The following is a 19,829-nucleotide window of genomic DNA, read 5'->3' as shown; positions in this document are numbered from 1 at the left end:
CAATTTTCCTCTCTAGTTTTCATCATGTGACAATGAAGGGTGTGAGAGGGGCTGATTTCAAAGGCAGCTTAATAAAACTCCAAGAATGGTCACTACACAGGATTCCATTATTTGGACTCATTTTACCCACCTAAAATAATTATTTTGTCATGGAGTGTTGTTAATGTTTAAACAGAAAAAAATGTGTTAGAGTGACAAAAATCATTTAAATAGATACATTTCACAAATTCCCAGTTTTTATGGCTCCCTAAATTCCTTTTCCCTAAGGGAAAATATTTTTATATGGGCAGAAATGAATTACATTATTGAGGAGCTGTGAAATCTGATCTTCTAATTTCTTAATTCTCATCTCGCTGTTCAAATTATTTTCACCATGCTTATTTCTTTCTGGCTCAGAAGATGAAGTGACTTCTATAGAAGGATGGAACGTCTTATCTGTTGGTGTACTTGCAGGCTTTTGATCCTGGGACATTTCTTGATTGATGTTGAGTGTGATTCCTGGTAAGTTACCAGAATTCTATGGAGCAAAACAGAAGAGATTAGAAAAATTTTTTTGCAGTTAAAAAAGTTGGAAATAGGAAGCTTTTCTATAAAGAGGAAAAAAATAGACCTCTTCTTCATTTAGCTGAGAATCAGAAGAAACTAGACTATCCAAAAGACTTTCTAAACATTGTAAATCTGATGGATTTCCTTCTACCATATTTACTGGTTCACCAAATATATTCATCCCATCTAGGACTGTTAGCTGAGGCAATGTCTGGAGAATGATCCCTCTGTAACCTAAAGTTAAAAAAAATCATATTAAAATTTAACACTTAAAAGCACTTTATATTTCTAAAATAATTTAAAAACATCATACTACATATCTTCCAGTTATAATACTAATTTTCTGTATCACAATTAAAATACTCCCACAAAAAGCCATTTAAGCCTCTTCTAACACCAAATAATTTTTCTTAAAATATTTAAATTCATTCAGCAAATATTCATTAAACACTATGTGCAAGTTTAAGGAAGTTTTAAGAATGGCAGCATCAAACCTCTTTGCTCTTAATGGTCATAAAACTCTGAATATGCACTGAATAGACAAGAAAAGGTCTGATGGAGTATCAATCACAGCTAACCCACTGATATTTACCCTATGTTAAAACAAAACATTTGAAAAAGTAAAGGTTGATAAAAATGGATAATGGATTTACATCCATTTACTGCAGTAAATGATGAATACTACTTATATAATTACTACACAGGTAAGTATAGCTAATTTTATGCCTGATTAATGTTATAATCACGGAGAATCATAATTCTTCAAAGGATCTGTGATTTCACTGGTGGGTATTTCCCCAACAAGAGGGCTTTTAATATTTTTTCTAGCTTTACAAGTATACCGTTTGTCTTTTGTATGCAGTAATGCAATGTCACAAAAATTTGCCTCTGATACTCTTGGTGATGCCACATGAATACAAGTCACAGAATACCACAATCTAAAAAAATAAAATTTTAAATGACTCAAAGGGCAAAGGAAAGATACACAACAGTTATAAGAATGCTATAGTAAATTAACAATGATGTCCTGGGGGTAAAAGAAACACAAAAAAATATTTCCTGGACATAAATGAGATCACTAAAGACATTTATGACTAGAAAAGGAAGTGTGCTATGTATGTAGTAAGAATGAGATAGAGGACCCATGTGTTACACAGGTACCAGTGAGATACTAAGAGGACCAGAAGAAAATCTTCAGTATTCCGAAGGGATGCTTTTAGAAGATTTATAGACATAGTCAAGAATGTTACAGGATAACAAGGCAAAGGGAACTTCCAAACTGTACCACTAAAAAGGGCACAATAATACTCACATTTACATAGTACTTAACAAGTTTACCAATGACTTTTCTCAAAGCTATCCTCTGCCGTAGGTAGTACATATATTTGTTTATCTCCATTTTGCAAATGAAGAAACTAAGCAACACTTTAAATGTCTTAACCAGGGACACGTAGTTAGGGAATGTCAGAGGTGTATTTTTATTCAAGTCTCCTAAATCCAAGATCATTACTCTTTCTACTGGATGACACTGATGAGATCACAAGTTTAAGTAATAAGTTTCTAAGTTCCAGATGCAAAGCTGTTTAAGTACTTAAATTTAGTAATCCTTTGGACCCAATATTCCACTTTTTGGGCGATTCAAATTACTTATTTTATCAATTAAATAATTAAATTGTTATTTGTTTTGTGGCTTTAAGACCAGAAGGAATGGGAGCTATAAAAATCCCCACATTTCAGTCAACAAATAACAAAATCTGAAGATCTTTAATATGGTGTTAAAATAAACTGCTCATACCTGGTTGATCACAGATTGGATTATTTTTTCCATTTTTCTCCAAAGTAAGATTAGTCAAGAAATGTAATCCTACCATGCACTGGAGTAAGTGATGAATACTACTTATACAATTGCTATGTAGGTCAATGTGACTAATTTTATGCCTAGTTCCACGAAGGTATAAAAATCCTGTAATGCACATATACAAATAAGTTATTATAACAGAACTTTTTGCTAAGTTTAATTCAAAATAAGCATTAAATAAGTTTTATTCATCTTGATAGATGAGCTGGCTTTTGCTACTGTATAAAAAGAGCACATCTGTCCCATTAAGTTCTTGTTCTTATAGCATGCTAATAAGTAGGATGACAAAGAGTTCAAATTTAGTACCAATTTGTGAGGTATGAGGCTTAGGAAATGTGTCCTGGCTCTACCTGCAAGTAGTGAATTGGTACCTTTCTTGAGCTAAAATATTAAACATATCAACTTGCAATATAGTCTGTCAGCTCTCTCTCTCTCAACATAATCGATTTTCATTTTCTCAAGACATCATTTATCAATTAACAGGCATCCACTGAGGGTACATTTCAGTATACCTTTGTTTGGCTAGCATATAAAAAAGTGTGCCTTGGGTTTAAGATATGACTGAACACATTCTCAGTCCAAATTCCTAGGAAAAAAAGATTCACAGTAATCTTAGAAACATGGTTAATAATCATAAAATTTAAATACCAGTAAGAAACATCATTCCTTCATTTATAAGCTATTTACCACCTGTGGTATGTAAAGAGCCACATTAAGTACATTAAGATACACATAAAAAAAGGTGGAGTCTTTGCCTACATGAAGCTTGTAGGCTAGTGTATGTGCATGGCCCTTTTTGATCTGCCTAATTGCTTATGCCAACCCCCTTCTCCTGAATATACTGTTTTGTACATGCTTTGTGTATAGTTTGTATTTACTTATATGTGTGTTATTTCCACCAGTAGAATTTAAGCTTCTTCATAGTGGGGGATTGCATAACTTTTGTTTTGGTGTCCCCAGTGTATAGCGTAGTGTCTAGCAAATAGTAGGTGCTTCTAGAGGCCTGCTGATTGATTGTACTATTTCAAAATATTTTTCTTTACATCCAAAAGCTTTTAGTTCTTTCTTCTAAAGGGATTTATTATAAGTGATAATGCTTAATTGGTAATGTAATAATCATTATTAAGGATGTTTATGTTGGCTAATATGTTTATTTAGTATCCTTTAGGGATTTTTTACACTATAGAATAGGATATTAGGTATCATTAAAAGTTCCACTATTATATTTTATTAATTCAGCATATTTAAGCAGCTATAATTTTCTTTTTTGCTTGGAGTACCAGGTGTCATTAGAAGTTCACTGTGGTGATTTATTAATTCAGCAAATTTAGGTTCCTATATAGTAATTTTCCTGTAAGGACCCAAACTCTAGCTGCCTACTGAGAGAGACTAAAAAAGAAATATCACTTCTACCATTAAAAGTGAATGATTCATATTCAGGAAAATATGCCTTCAAAAAAGCCACAGATAACTACATTCTAATTAGAAGCAGATATTAAAAAGTCTATTTTGTGGAAATAGCTCTAATTTTCTATGATTCTACAAGATGTTCATGTGCTATATATTCTACAATATACCTTTCCTGACTGTTCCAGTCCATAATTCTCCAAATTCCCTAAAGCATTTTATTTTAGTCCCTCATGACATAATTCATACATAATTCATATTCTACTTGGTGTTAGTAGTTATCTGAATACATGTTTTATCTTTCTATAGAAAATTGTTTAAATATTAGCAGGTATTAGGTCCTATTCTTCTCTTGTATCCTCTGTGGCATATAATACAGTGTCTCATACACAGGAAGTGCTTAATAAACATTAGAGAAACGAATATTCAATGGAAATGATCTGTGATAAGAATATACAGTCACTGCATATGTTTCATTCAAAAGTGAAAGATGAAGTATGACTGCAAGTTGTCATGTGTTACATATGTGTGTGTTTGTCCATTGCCAAAGAAGACCACGCCATCAGAGAAATGATGACATGACTTGCACTTGACTTGGTTTTGAGTGAGGGAGGGCTGTGTAGGTCACCAGCCTCACTCCTCCTCCACAGCCATCTGAATCCACTGACCAGATATTCATCAGGATGACTGGAGATGACCCAGGATGAAGCAATTGGGGTTAAGTGACTTTCCCAAGGTCACACAGCTAGTGAGTGTCAAGTGTCTGAGGTGAGATTTGAACTGAGGTCCTCCTGACTCCTGCACTGGTGCTCTATCCACTACACCACCTTGCTGCCCTATGTGTTATACATAATCAGAAGCGGAATAATAATTATATTCAATACTGTGAGGATTTAGGAGTGGAATCAAAAACTTGTTTGGAACTCATTCCCATTCTTGGGGAAGCAAGAAGGTCAATCAACCTGGGATAAATTAAAACAATACAGCATAATTGTTTTATGCCTTTAGCATTCCAAGAGATCTTTCTGCAGTAGTGAATACCAAGGGCAAAGAGCTGATTAGAGTACTGTGAGAAGTGAGTTCAGTACTCTTATTTTGGTTTTTCAATCTTATTATCTTTATGCGTTCACTCACCATTCATTACTACATTTATTACTACATCTCTTCAATGCATAAAATTTAGTCAAAATATAGTTGTACAGAGACAAGAAAAGAAAAAATAACTTCAACTGAATTATGTACTATATCAAACTACTGTGCAATTTTTTATATTATACTGTGAATAGAAGTCTCTGAATTAACCTTTTAAAGTTTTTAAAATTGTTTCAAGTTGAAATTGATTTATATACCTAGTACACTGGAATTGAGCCATTTCCAAGTTACCCTCAACAGATAAAGTTAAAACACAGAAATCATCCCCATTAGCTGTACCTACAGTACTCTATCCTTGCTGGCTTCCAGCTTGCCCATTTTTGAGTGACAATGAGAAGAACATAAGAGCACAGATCAATACTTAATATATACAGAATATTAATATTAAAAAATTTAACATCAACCTATCCTGCACTAAAATACTTCCTGATACATGGTTAATTTTTTTTAGCATCATGCCAAATCCACTTACCTTGAAGATCATGTATATGATTATAAGACAAATTAAGTCTAGTTAGATTCAATAACTGTTGAAGTCCTAAAAAAAATGGAAATGAAAAACCAATATAAGAATCACTTAATTATACATCTAGATGTTTTAATGGTAATCCAAAAAACAAACAAAAGTATTTTTAGTAATGCCACTATTCCTTATGAAGCCAGAAAAAACTAACAAAATCTATTATTATTGAGAACCTTTTAAAAACATTCAATAAATTTAAATTTTGATATTGTGACAATAGGCTTGATATTTTCCTTACAAAAGAATTCTGTCTAGGAGGAAACTCCTATGGTTAATTTTCAGTCAATAATAATAAAAATATAAAATGAACATTCTTCTTGGATAAGACACAAATCAATGCAAAGAGTCAGATTAATTTGAAGTAGTCCATAAAATTAAGTACCAACTGCTTACCTTCCACTTTTGTGATGAAATTGCAGGCCAAGTTTAAAGTACATAAATTTGTCAGTGTGTTCAGTCCTTCTATCTGACTTATTTGATTAGATGACAGATCTAAATGCCGTAAATTTAAAAGATGACAAAGGCCTTCAATCTTGGAGATATTATTGTAATGAAGATTGATTGTATGAAGTTTTGAACTTAAAGGTACTTCCAGTAGGCTACGAAAAATAGGTTTGATGGAAAAATAAGACATAAAATAAATTTTAATATGCTTATCATGTTACTTAACAGAAACAAGCCCTCCTACTTTGCTGTCAAAATGACTTTCAGTACACAGTGGATTTTAGAAACTAAACCAGCATTTAGGAACAATAATGAAAATATGACATATACAGCAGAGGCCCAGTCATTTATTTTTCTCAAGATGTAACAAAGCCACAGTAACGAAAACTGATATTTATATTGTGTTTTATGGGTTTGCAAGGGTTTTATGTATATTATTTTATGTTAGTATCATGTTATAAGAAGTTGATGACCAGCTTTGGTAGGTAGAAAAGAACCAGATTCTACTCCCAAATCTCTTTTCCACTAGCAGGAAAAAGTCTCTGAAATTCTAATATTAGCATCACTCATGTGAAATCTAGAGCTGGCAGGGAACTAAGATATTATGTACTGTAATGTTTGAAAGGAAGCACTAGATAACCACTCAGCCTTGGTTTCCTCATTTATAAAATGAGGGATCTGGACTCAATGGTCTTCTAAGGTCCCCTATGGCTCTAAGTCTATGACTCCACAAACGTAAGATATCCTTCAGCTCTAAATCAATAATCTATGAACTTCTCATTTTGTAGTTGAGAAAGTTGCTGCCAAGAGAAGTTAAACAACTAATTAGTGGCAATGCCAAGACTAGAACTCAGACCTCCTGATTCTCACTCAGATGTGTTTTCTACTCAACATGCTGACCCTTTCTCTAGCTCTGACCAGAGTGGTTTGGAAATAGAATTTGATTGCCTTGATAGCTGGCTCAAAAAGAACCTTGGTTTTCCTGGGTCACTTTCCTCCCAGGGTAACTGCAACTTATGTCTTCTGAGTGGGGGGGGGGGAAGGTTTCAACAACCTTTCCACAGGTCTTCTGGAGTTCATGGATTCAGACCCTACTTCTCTGCGAGAAAGGAACAGCCCTACCTCTCTTGCCATAGAAAGATAATTCTGGATTATTCCAAACAGGAAATTCAGGAAAACATTTCCACCAAGTTAGGCACCAAGGACTTTCTGGCTCAGTACAGGCAATGGGAACAGGGCCTCCCTGGAGAAGAGTTCAGGACTGTGGAAGGAGTTAATGCACTCCCTTGGGGGATGTAGCAGCAGTGGCCAGAATGCAGGAGCAACAGAAGCTGTCACAGGTGTGGGCCAGGACCTAGATAAGGGTGGAGCTTCATGGAATTACCTTTTCATTACCAAATATGTAATATTAAAATGGAATAACGTGTAAGGAATAGAACACGAATGGTCATTCGATCAATCCTTCTATCTTCAAGTTGAACCACACAAGAATGATTGCTGCTAGAAAAAACAATCAATTTTTTTTTTAAAGACTCACATTACTGGAAAGAACATTCTGGAGCTGTTCAACAACTTTTAAAGTGTCTTTAACAAATTATAGACACTATTAAGTAAACGTGAGGCTAGACAATAAATGAAACAAACTCTTAAGAGTTGGACAAGACTTCAGAATTCATTACTTTTCTTTAGCACTGAAGAGATAAAACATTAGTTGCTGATAGAAGGCAAAACATAAAATAAAATTTGACAGGAAAATATCAGTAGGAGGGATAATATAGAAGGTTTACTCTTCATTAATGGGTACCTGTAGAAATATGGAGAAAGAGAGAAAGGTTACAACAGTAGGGAAAGAAAGAATAGCATTCAACACAGTACCTTACAGAGGAAACTGGGCAACATGCACTGCCAGCAATACATCTTAGATTTTTCTTTTAAAAAGTGAATTGCTAATAATTTCAGCCAGGTCTTCTTCACTGCTGCTTAACAAACCTTCTTTCCCCTACTTAATGATTCCCTGTTTCATTTCCCAGAGATGTTCCAAAACTTTTCCTCAAGTTTTCAGCTTTCCTTAACTGCTTTACTTCTCACATCAATGACCATAACCATCTCCTTTACTAAGATTAAGAAAATAACAAGAATATGCTTCTTCTCTTAAAATTCATTTAAAAAAATAATTCCTATTTTTTATATTATGGTTACTTTCTTTAACATCACCAAAACTTTCCACTGACTCACCTTCCCCTCCTTCCACCCACAACAGAACTCTTCCTTGTCACAAAAAATTCAGTGAAGTAAAACAAGTCAACACATTGGCCATGGCTGAAAATATCTTTCTAATTCTGTACTTGTAGTCTATTCCCACTGTGCCAAGAGTCAACAGGCATAGTTCACTGCCAGTCTTCTGAATTAATGATTAATAATGACATTTATCAGTATTCTGAAATCTTTCAGTGTTATCCCTCAAAACTCCTCAGTATTATCATACATTCTCCTTTCTTTCCCTCTGGTACCAGTAGAAGAGTTAATCTTTCTTTCTCACTCAGGCTATGCCCTTGATCCCATCAGCTCTACTTTCCCACTAGTACCGTCTAGGACCCTGGTCTAGTAATTCTCATTTCTGCCTCATGCATCTTCAATAACTCTTTTTCCTTCACCCTCAACCCTACTGCTATCCAACTACCATCTTATTTCTTTTCCTGCTTCATAGCTAACTTATTGAAAAAAATGATCTAGGCCTAATAAGGCCACTTTCTAATCATTTGCTCTCCTTGAGGTATCTGACACTGTTGATGATCATCTCCCTAAGGATACTCTTTCAAGGTCACTCCCACATCTGGCCAAGACATAAAATATCACACTGCTCTGATTCTCTTCCTACTCCAATTACTGTCTCACTATGTTTTCTTTCTCTTACCCACCCCTTTAAGGCAAGTTCCCTCAAGGCACCTGGTGGTGCTATCCCCCCAAAACACTGGCCTCAGGGAAATTCTATTTGAGTTCCAGAGTTCTGACCCTCATTAGCTATGTTCATTTAGGTAGGTTTGAGATGCAGTTTCTTCTGTGTAAAGTGGGAAGTAGTCTCCTTAAGACACTATAAAAATGAATTAGTTTTCTTCTCATTGTATACTTTCCTTTGACTGTCTCATTCTTTCTTTGACTATTACCTATGTGGCACTCCCAAATAAATATTTATCTTCAGCCCTAACTTTTCTCCAGAGCTCCAGGAGCACACCTCCAACTACTGTACCTCTCCACTCAGGTGTCACTAGTATTTCAAATTCAACATGCTCCAAACTAAGCTCATGTTTTTCCCAATACAAGCAGAGAGCCTGGAAGGAAGCTAGGGATTCTAAAGAGCTAGAAGTGAAATGGGGGATATATTCCAGGCATAAAGAACAGATTTTTCAAAAGCATGAAAGTGAGAATTCGAATGTCATGTACAGGGAACAGGAGGTAAGTCAGTTCAGTTGGAGTATGTGAGGGGGAATAACAAGACATCACTCTGGAAAGATAGGTCTGTATCACATTTCTGTGAAGGGCTTAAATTGGGCCAAACTGAGTACATAAGGAGTCACTGAAGTTTCCTGGGCAGCACAATAATATGGTTACACTTCTACTTTAGGAATATCAATTTGGCAACTGCAGAATAGATGGGAGAGAAACTAAAGTCAAGGGACATTGGAACAGTCCAGGAGACAAGGTGAAGGTCTCGACTAGAATGGTGGCCATGTGAATGAAAAGAAAGGGACAGATATGCACAAACATAAAAACAAAGATCAGAAGTAGAATTTATTAGGGAAAGTATATGTCTATACATGTATTTTATATGTATATTATATATATATGTACATCTATATAACTATATCCATGTTTAATTGTAGCCTTCTTGGGGTGGGAGGGAAAGAGAACAAAGTAAAAAGTGCACAGCAGAGAACAAAAGAAAACTAACAAGGAAACAAAGAAAAGATGGACAGCTCTCAACACAATGTGTAGTATTTATTATATAAGCTTTCTTGAAATGGAAATTTATTGTTATATATTTTGAATCCTCTCTTACGTTCTGCTGTGTACATGTATTTTTTTCCTTTTCTTATTTTGTATTTAAGTTTCAATTTAAGTTTGCTTCTTTTTCTTATTGTATATTTAAGTTTCAGTAATAAAGAAAAAAGAAAAGGGACAGAAAACAGAAAAAAGTGAGAAAATAAAATATTAACTTTTGATTTTCTATTTGAATCCATTCTGTAATTAATTCTGTTCTCTAACTGGCTGAGTCATGTTTCTTTGTCTCTGAGTTAGGTTCAGAAGTTCATGAGTCCAGAAGTTCGGTTTTCCTTTAAGTTGTAAAAGGTGTTTCCCTAAAAATCACTATAATTGAAAGAAAATTTTTCTCTACACAGCCTTGTATACCCATGTACAATTAGGGGAGGCCTGTTTTCCTACTAACGAGCCTTACAGAAAGCAAGTGGCTGCCCAGAAGTCTGTTAGCTCTGTCCAACTAAGGACTCTTCTCCATCAAACTTTCTGGAAAGCAGGGTGGAATTTGTTACCCCCAAACGTCCAGCCAATTATATTGTTACTGCTACCTAGGATACTTCAGACTTGTAACCAATCATATTGTTTTCCATCTGTGATGCTTCCTATTCTCTGTTCTCTTTTACTTCACCAAACTATATGAAGGCTAGTTAGCCCTATTTCATGGTCTTGGCTTGCTGAGGAGTCCAAGACCCATGTGTTGTTGACTACTGGTCTCACCAATAAAATGAATGTTCTCATAACTTTATTGATTCAGTTTACCTTAATTTTTAAACTTAACACCTATTTATACTTGCTCCAGTTTCTCACCTCCTACTCACTTCTCAACCTCTTCCAATCTGGCTTCCTTCCCCATCGCTTGGTTGAAATTGCTCTCTCCCAGGTCACCAATGATTTCTTTATTGAAAAAAATCTAATAACTTTTTCCTTAGTTCTCATCTTTCTTCACCTCTCTGTAGCATCTGATGCTGCTGACTAGCCCCTCCTTCCATGCACTCTTTCCTCCCTGGTTTTTCATGATACTGCTCTGTGACAATCCTTTTCCTAGCTGTCCGACCAGTCCTTCCCCATTTCCTCTGTTTCTGGACCATCCATATGCTGATCATGTGGCTAGTTGTATTCAGTGCCCTGTCCTAGGCTTTCTCTTTTCTCTGTCTCCTGATCTCATTACGTACCATAGATCTAACTATCATCTCTATGCCATTGACTCTCAAGTCTAGATTTCAAGCTTCCATCCCTGTCATAAGCTCTAGTCCAATATCTCTATTTTCCAGGCATATCTACTGGAATATCCAATGGGTATATCAAACAGCTCATCAAAAACTGAATTCATCTTCCCCTCTAAACCTGTACCGCCTCCTAACATCTCTACTTCTGTTTTCCAGTCATATGAGTTTGCAATCTATGAGTCATGGGTGCTCGATTGACCTCTCATACCCAATCAGTTGCCTAGTTTTGTCAATTCTACTTCTGCATTATTTTTTGTACAGGCACTTTCATCTTCATAAAACAATCACTCCAGTTCAGGCCTTCATCACCTCTCATTTGAACTATCAACAAGCAATTTGTTGTTCCTACCTCAGGGCTACAGGTACCCCAGATCTAGAACAAGAGGCCATTGTAGCCAAGTCTTAGACCTAGAAGACATGTCCTTGAGAAATGATCAGATTCAAAACATTCCACCCACTGGCTTTCATCAGGGACAACTCTTGTCCAATAATACGCTGCCAGGGTTCATTCCCCAAAGGTTAGTTCACATTCCTTATTGTCATAAAGTTACTACAACCTTACTTCAAGTCCCTGTCACCTTTCACCTAGATCGTTGCAACAGCCTCTTGATTACCATGTGACTCCCCTCTTCAGTCACTTGTAGCAGGCTCTCTACCGCCTCTCACAAAATATTAACTCCTCCTTTAGGCTTTTAGAACTTTTCACAACCTATCTTTCCAGTCTCTTCAGACATTACTCCTCTTGTACTCTGAGCCATATTGGCCTTCTTTCTGTCGCTCCATCTTCTCTCCTTTCCTTTGCATGGCCCATAACTTACGCCAGGACTACACTCCCTCCTCTGTTTCAAGAATCCTCTTCTTTCAAGAGGAAGCTCAAGGACCACCTTCTTCAGGAAGCACTTCCTGATTTTTCTAATTGCTAGTTCTTTCTCCTCCTAAACTGCCTTGTATCCCACTACTTTGTATTTACTCTATTTAGGTTTATTCTATGTATATGTACTTGTTTTATCCATTAGAATGTAAGCTTTCAAGTATGGCTTTTTTTTTTTTTTTGGATTCATTATGTTTGTATCTCCAGCAACTAGCACCGTGCCTGGCACGTAGTAGATGCTTCAGACTTGTTGAATGATTATTCTCAAAATCCCTACGATAATGTATCCCCGAGTGCCAAAGAGATATTTGCAAAGAACTCAGCACAGTGCCTGGCACATAGCAGTTACTAAATAAAACCTCCCCCCTTCCCTTGTTCCCTCAAAGAACACACCTCTTCCTTTCTAACTCTTTCACCCCAATTCACTTTTATCCTGTCCTTTCACTGTCCCACTATGCCCTCTGGAACTCTGGATCTGTAATACAGATAGAACAAACTTCCCCATTCATTGTAGACCTCTTTCTCACATGCTTCTTCTGTGCTCTGGGTCTAAGACCTGCTTGGTTTCTTGCAGATGACATCTATGACCTTCTTTTCCAGCTCCAATTTCGCTTTCTCTCACAGCCCTAAACTCAATGGTCCTGTAGATGGAGTCTGAATCCTTCTTCCTCCCCATTGCAACTTCCAAATTTTCCCTTTACTACCATTATTTAGCAACCCTCTCCTCTCTGAGGTTCAATCTATCCAAATTTATCATTCAAACCAGATCCAGAGGGTTGTTGTCTATTAACCCCCCAGGATATCTTCTTTTCTTAATGAGTTGAATTTTGTTTAGTTACATAATCATATCCAACTCTATGTAACCCCATTTGGGGTGTTCTTGGCAAAGTTACTGGAGTGGTTTTCCATTTTCTTCTCCAGCTCATTTTACAGATGAAGAAACTGAGGCAAACAGGGTTTAAGCCCAGGGTCACACAGCTAATAAGTGTCTGAGGTTGGATTTGAACTCAGGTCCTCTCAATTCCACAGTTGGCACTCTACCCACTGTGCCATCTAGCTGGCTCAGTTAATAAATTCAATGCCCAGCTTCAATTCCTGCTATCATACTAAGGGATACCAACCTCCCTAATTTCCAGTTCTTATTCTACTCAGATGCTGCTCCTCCAATCTACCTTTGCTACATAAAAAATGGCCATATCCTTAATCTTGCAATCATTTCTATAATGAAGAAATTCCTTTTACCTGATAATACTGCTAAACCTATTCTTGTTCCTTACAATGATCGCTAATCCTTCCCTCATCAATATTTTGTTAGTTCCACACCGTTCCTCTACTTAAACACTTCTCTCTTCCCAGTCTATCTTTTAGTGAGGCAGTTCATTTCCACCCAATTCTTCACTCTCAAATTCCTTGACAAAGGGATTCCTAATCACTATTCACACCTTGCCAAACCCCAACCCTGAATTACTCCCACCCTGTGCCTGCTTGGGTGACGCTGAGTAAGAAGTGATCTAATCTCAGCTGTGCTATTACCGCAGCAGAGCAATCTTTTTACTCCTTCCTAATAGAATTCACATCCCTCTTTCCATAACAGCTATTAAAAAGGTCTTTCCTCAAGTTTCCATAGCACTTCCCTCCAACCTTTTTTAGCTGAACTAAGTCAGGTATGACTCCATTAGAAGTTTCCTGGAACACTCCCCTCTCCTCATCTCACAATCTAACCTCTCTCTCCACCTGCAGCCTCCCATTTCTAATTGCCTCATAGACCTCCCACACTCAACATTTCCAAACTAAACTCATCTTTCTCTCCAAACCCTCTTCTTTTCCTAACTTCCCTGCTGCTGTCCAGAACGAACCCTTCCTGGATTAGCCTGTTGCATAAAATGTCTATATGATACTCCTAAGAGTATGAGGGAAAAGAAACTTTAATCCATTCAAATGAGACTTCCAGCTAATTATGCGTGCCCCCCCACCCCCACCCCTGCAGAGTGACCTCGCAGGGCCCTCCCTCCCTCCAATCCAAGTCACCCTCTGGAGGTCGCGGGCCTCTGGGAGAACCAAGGACCAACACACGTCCAGTAGGCACTGTCTCGTTATGACCCCCATTTTACAGACGGGAAAGCTGAGCCTGAGGTTAATCGTCCTGTCCCGGGTCCCACAGCACCTAAGGGATAGGCGGCTAGGTCCGCATCCCCAGGGCCGCCTAGCGGTGCGCTACTACGGGATACTGGTTATCTCGTAAGAGAAGCGGGTATCTTTTAATTGCGTAATAGCTCTTCAGCAGTCTAGGAATGCTTCTATTACCTAGCTCCAGGCACACAGGAAGCTTCTTGATGGGCAGACGCGCGGCCTGGCACACCCGCAACGAGGCTGCAGCAACGGTCGGGCGGCCGCTGCTCTGGGAGGCCCCGGGAGGCGGGACCCGGGCCGGGCTGGCGCGTCGCTTACCTGCCGATGGCCTGGTCCATGAGGCAGAGCTCCGCAGGGCCGCCGCCCCCCGCAGCCGCCGCCTCCGAGTCCTCCTCCATGGGTGCCGGGGCGGGAGCGCGCGCGGGGCCGGGGAAGCGCCTGGCAGGCGCCGGAGCGGGAAGGGGCCGCCCGCTGTTTGGGGCCTTCCCGGGCTTCAAGCCGTTGCTAGGAAACCCTTCGCAGAATCCCGGGCGCCGCCTGCTTTACGGCCGCGCCGGTGATCGCGACTTCTGGGGTCCGTCGTAAAGTGCGGCGGGCGGAGCGGGCCCCCAAACTGGAGGCGTTGAGATGTAGCGTCGGCGGAGAAGCGCCCCACCGCGGGGGGCGGTGGGAAGCCAGCTTCCTTGTCTGACCAAGTCTGTATGTGCGTGCACTCCTGCACCCATACTGCGCATGTGTAACGCATGTGTAACGCACCTGTGCACGCACCTGCATGGAATGCAGGCTCTAATGCTGCCAGATCAGGTGTTCGTGAAAAAGTTACAAGTTCGGAAGAACCACAACGTGTATTCCTCACGTTAACTTCCTATACAAAAGTAAAAAAAAAATGGAAAAAACAGAAATCAGGGCTAGGATTAAGATTGTGGAATTGGGGTTTGTCGGTTATAAAAAACGATCGAGGGGGAGGGAATAAGGATTTATGAAGTTCCTGCAAGGCGCCAGGCCTGCTTTTACAAGTATTCCATCCGATCCTCCCAGCAGCCTCATGAGGGAGAGGCTGCGATCCCTGCTTTACATGTGGAGAAACTGAGGCAGACAGGTAAGGGACTTGTCCAGAACCGGGGCAGTAAGCGACTGAGATGTTGAACTCAGAGCTTCCCTGCTCAGAGTCCAGGGCTGTCGTCCTAGCTGTGTGTGGGTGCGTGCAGAGGTGTGTGAGCGCTGCGTGCCGACACATGACCTTAGTAACTGGCCAAGCGTGTAACCTACCAGTGCTGGAGACCAGCTGTTATCAACAGGAGGGCCCCACACCCCACGGACCCTTAAATGGTCAGAGCCAAGGTGTGTGTGCGCGTGTGTGCGCCAGCGATACACGCGCCTTGTTCAGCTGTGTCCCACTCGTTGTGACCCCATGTGGGGGTTTCTTGACAAACATACCGGAGTGCTTTGCCATTTCCTACTCCAGCTCATTTTACAGATGAGGAAACTGAGGCAAACAGGGTAAAGTGATTTGCCCAATGTCACACAGTTAGTGCACATCTAAGGCTAGATTTGAATTCATGAAGAGGTATCTTCCCGATTCTATCCATTTCTCCACCTAACTGCCCTAATAAGCAAATTCACTGTGTATAAATACGATATATGCAGTAGAAGGAAGGGATTGAGTGGGAAAAGGGAGAGGGAGGAGGAGGACAAGGTATCCTGAAGAAGGTGAGGTTTCAGCTCAGCCTTTAAAGAAGCTATGAGACTAGAATAAGGAAGGAGGGGGGGGGGGCGGTCATTGGAAAGGCTTGGAATTTGGAGATACTCGTAAGGGTCCTGTTCATGGAATATCAGGGGGGACAATGTAACTAGATTAAAGAGTATATGGAAGGGACTAAAGTGTAAGAAGACTGGAAAGGTAAGCAGGGGCCTCGTTGTAACATGTCAAACGGCAGATTTAATTTACCTTGAGGTCCTAGTAAGCTACAGAAGTTTGGAGCAAGGCAAAGGCTGATGTGGACAGACTTGGGCTTTAAGAAAATCACTTTGGCAGCTAAGTATAGCATGGAATAGAGTGGGGATGGATGAGGTAGGGAGTTTTCTAGTAACCAGTTTCTAGTTATGATAATAGCCTAGGTGAGAGTTGATGAGAATCTGAACTAGGATGGTGGCCACATGAAGAGACCTATATGAGAACTACGGTGGTAAAAATGAAAAAAAAATTGAGATTTTTAATTTGGATAAATGAGAGTGAGGAATTGAAGTTGATAAAAAAAAAATTGTGAGCCTACATGACTATGAGGATAGTTGATACCCTCAACAGAAATAACCAGTGAAGTGATATAGTGGGTTTTCTGATGGACTTGGAATCAGGAGGAGCTGAATTCAAAGCTTGCATCAGATACTCACTAACTGTGTGACCCTGGGAAAGTCATTTTCTGTCTCCCCAGGGACTAGAAAGTGAGATTAATTCCTCAGGAAATAGATTGACTGGTTCTCAATTTCAGTGAATGAACATGTAAGGGCCTAATGTGTGCAGAACACTGTATTAGACATTTATTAACAGACAGTCCTTGCCCTCAATGGAGTTTGCAGTCTGGTAGCTAACCTTCATCAAACCATTTTAATTCAAATGAGTGAAAACACTCCCTCCACAAAAGTCTTCTTCCAAAGCCTCATCATTGCTTAAAGGTAAACATTGCATGGATGGATTGCAGTGTGTACCATTAGATGGTGTGAATCAGTATCTACTGTACCACCTCTTTGGCCTCACATAGATTAAACAAATTCTTTCACTAAAAAGCAAGGGGACTGTCTCTAGAACTTGTTTGACTTGGAAAGCGAAGGCCGTATCTTTTTTAATCCATGTTAACTGGCTTCTTTAAGGGCATAAAAAGCTACCTCTATCTCCATCTGAAGTCAAGCCTTTCAGACTCAGTCCTTAGGCCCGTAGCTTTGGTAACAGTGTCAAGAATTGATTGGGAAGGAAGGAGAAGAGGCAAGGAAGTTAGTAGACTCACAATATTCCAGGTAAAAGATGATAAGGATGGGCTAGGATGGTAAGATTAATTCTTCACAAAATCTCTAGCTTTTGTCCTTTACTTTCCATGTCCACTGCCACCATCCTAGCCCATCCCCTAATTATATCATACCTAAACCATTACAATAGCTTCCTAAGTGGAATCCTTCTCTTTGACTCCTCCTCCAATCAACTGTCACCTGATCATCTCAAAGTATCACTTTGATTATGACCCTACCTGCTCAAAATTCTTTATTAGGTACCCATTGCCTATGGAATAATAATACTATTTACATAGCACTTTAAAGTTTGCAAAGTTCTTCACATATATTGTGTAATTTTAACTTCACAACAACCTTACGAGCTGGATGATATTATTATGCCTGTTTTTACAGATGAGGAAATTGAGACTCAGAGAGGTCAAGCTAAGGACCCCACAACTGCTAAATAATATCTGAGGTAGGACTGGAACTCATCTTCCTGGCTCCAAATCCAACATTCTATCTATGAACTTCTTAGCTTAGTATCCAAGGTCCCCCTTAGCCTGGCCCCAGTCTTCCTTTCTATGTATTCTTTTGTGCAAATGCTATATTCCAGACAAACATCTTACTTAATGTCTCTTTCCATCTCCTAGGTCTTTGTTCCGATGGTCTCTTGGCTTGTAATACTTTGCCTGTATGGACCCTCTCTATCTCTTCCTATTGATATTATATTAGTATTTCAAGGACAAGTTCAATCCATTGCCATCTCCTCTACAAAGCATTCCCTTAAAAACATAAATACAAGTTATACATATCCTGTCATTCCTTCCTCAAACTCTATAGAATCTTCATCTCTCCAATGTGAATTTGTTGTGTTAGTTTACAATCTAATTTACCATCTGTACCATTAATGTACATATATATGTATATACATATATACACATGTACACATACATACATACATACACATATACATATGAATATAGATATCTACTGATAGATCCATGTATCTGTACATATGTACATATCTCTCTATATATGGATAGATAGTATCATAGAAATAATGAACATGAACTTGGCCAGACTGAGAAATAGTGGAGGATAGAAGGGCGTAGTGTATTGAGGTCTATGGGATTGATGGGGTATAGAATCTGGACCCCCAAAACACAACCCAGATCTTGAACTTTCTCACACATCACCACATAGATAATCAGTAATCCTTTCAATTGTCCTTTCACCCAGCTCAGCCTTTCATTGTCTGTTACCTCTGGATCATCCCAGGCTACTTCCCACCCCTTAATCCCATCTAGACCCCTTCTCGGTTACTTCCTGATCACCCCAGGTTCCTTGGTCCTTGATCCCTCTCTATCCCATCCAAATCTTGCCACAATCTTTTTTCCTAATAAAAAAGTCAGTCTTGCCCCCCTTAAACTGCTCAAATTTTTAAAACCTGGCTGACTTGTATTGATGTCACAAATGCCAGACTCATTAGGAATCTCACCCACCCCAACCAGTGTTTTAATAAACTACTTGGGTTAAAAAAAGACTTGAGTGGTCAAATTCTTTCGAAGCAGACCCTTGCCCTTTACCCTTGCATTTCAGGGTTCCCAGGACTCCTATACTGTAACAGTCATAAAGAATTGGGCATGACTGAACAACAAACGGCAACTAAAGCATTAGTGTACATGATAAGTATTCAGGGAAATGGGTAACACGCTCCTTAGGAGCTCATACTCTAAAGCCTTCCTTTGTGGAGACAGTATGGAGAATAAAGAACACTGGCTCTGGAATTAGAGGAATCAGTTTTAAATCCCAGCTTTGCAATTTTAAAACCTGTGTGACTGGGCAAGTCACTTCACTTTTCTAGACCTTGGTTTACTCCTCCGTAAAATGAGAGGGGATTGGATTACATCATTGGTCCTCAAACTTTTTTGATCAAGTACCACATCAGTAAACAATTTTTGAGCATGAAATCTATTTGCTTATTTATAAATTATATGTATGAACTTCTGCATTAATAATTATGTTTTTCATAAAACTTAAACAAAACTTTTTAAAGAACCCTGTCTTAAACCCAAATCACTCTGGCTGTCACTAATTGGTCAACAATAGGTCCCAGGCCAAACCTCACTTGGCCGTTGTTTGGCCCTGATTGGCTCAGAATGACTGTAACTAGGAATTGCTTCTGTTTTGGTCCAAAACCCTGAGGGTCTTCCCCTCCCAGTCTGATTTTTGTTTTTTTCTGGACTAGGTTAAAGAGGCCATTTTTTGACTCATTTTTTTTTTAACCTAGCCTTAATCAAAGGGCAGGTGTTGCCTCGTTCAAATTGAGACTTGTTAAAACCTTAGCTTTAAAAGACCAAGACCTTCCACCACATCTGGGGCCATCTCCAGTCATTCTGATGTGTTTCTGGCCACTGGACCCAGATGACTCCTGAGGACAAAATGAGGCTGGTGACTTTGCACAGCCCTCCCCTCACTAAAATCCAATTCACTTGCATGTCATAGCATCACTTCCATGATATCATGGTCCTCTTCAAGAATAAAGGACAAACAAACAACACAAAACTAGAAATTTTAAAAGGGTAAGGTAAATGTGAAATAATATTTGATGCTAAAGCCAATTCATAGCTACTGAAGTTTATTGAACATGGG

General features: G+C 38.9%; 1 protein-coding gene and 1 long non-coding RNA gene across 5 annotated transcripts in view; one reads left to right on the top strand and one right to left on the bottom strand.

The window, feature by feature from the left end:
- The window catches only part of LRRCC1 (leucine rich repeat and coiled-coil centrosomal protein 1), a 54,293-nt gene extending 39,363 nt beyond the window's left edge, over positions 1–14,930 (bottom strand). For all 4 annotated transcript variants that reach the window (XM_072604987.1, XM_072604988.1, XM_072604989.1 and 1 more), the window contains exons 1-6: positions 14,511–14,930; positions 5,880–6,085; positions 5,436–5,501; positions 2,342–2,509; positions 611–780; positions 302–517 (exon numbers count right to left, since the gene is read on the bottom strand). In XM_072604987.1, coding sequence (XP_072461088.1) covers positions 302–517; positions 611–780; positions 2,342–2,509; positions 5,436–5,501; positions 5,880–6,085; positions 14,511–14,590 — 906 coding nt within the window. In that variant the 5' untranslated portion in view covers positions 14,591–14,930. The remainder of the gene's footprint in view (positions 1–301; positions 518–610; positions 781–2,341; positions 2,510–5,435; positions 5,502–5,879; positions 6,086–14,510) is intronic.
- A 150-nt stretch (positions 14,931–15,080) lies between these two features.
- The window catches only part of LOC140501424 (uncharacterized), a 115,556-nt gene continuing 110,807 nt past the window's right edge, over positions 15,081–19,829 (top strand). Inside the window, exons 1-2 of the long non-coding RNA XR_011966177.1 lie at positions 15,081–15,291; positions 17,589–17,652. This is a non-coding gene — a long non-coding RNA (uncharacterized lncRNA). The remainder of the gene's footprint in view (positions 15,292–17,588; positions 17,653–19,829) is intronic.

The sequence above is a fragment of the Notamacropus eugenii genome, chromosome 4, assembly GCF_028372415.1.
Source record: "Notamacropus eugenii isolate mMacEug1 chromosome 4, mMacEug1.pri_v2, whole genome shotgun sequence".
NCBI lineage: Eukaryota > Metazoa > Chordata > Mammalia > Diprotodontia > Macropodidae > Notamacropus > Notamacropus eugenii.
Note: the sequence above shows the minus strand (reverse complement) of the source record. Positions and strands in the feature narration are given on the sequence as shown.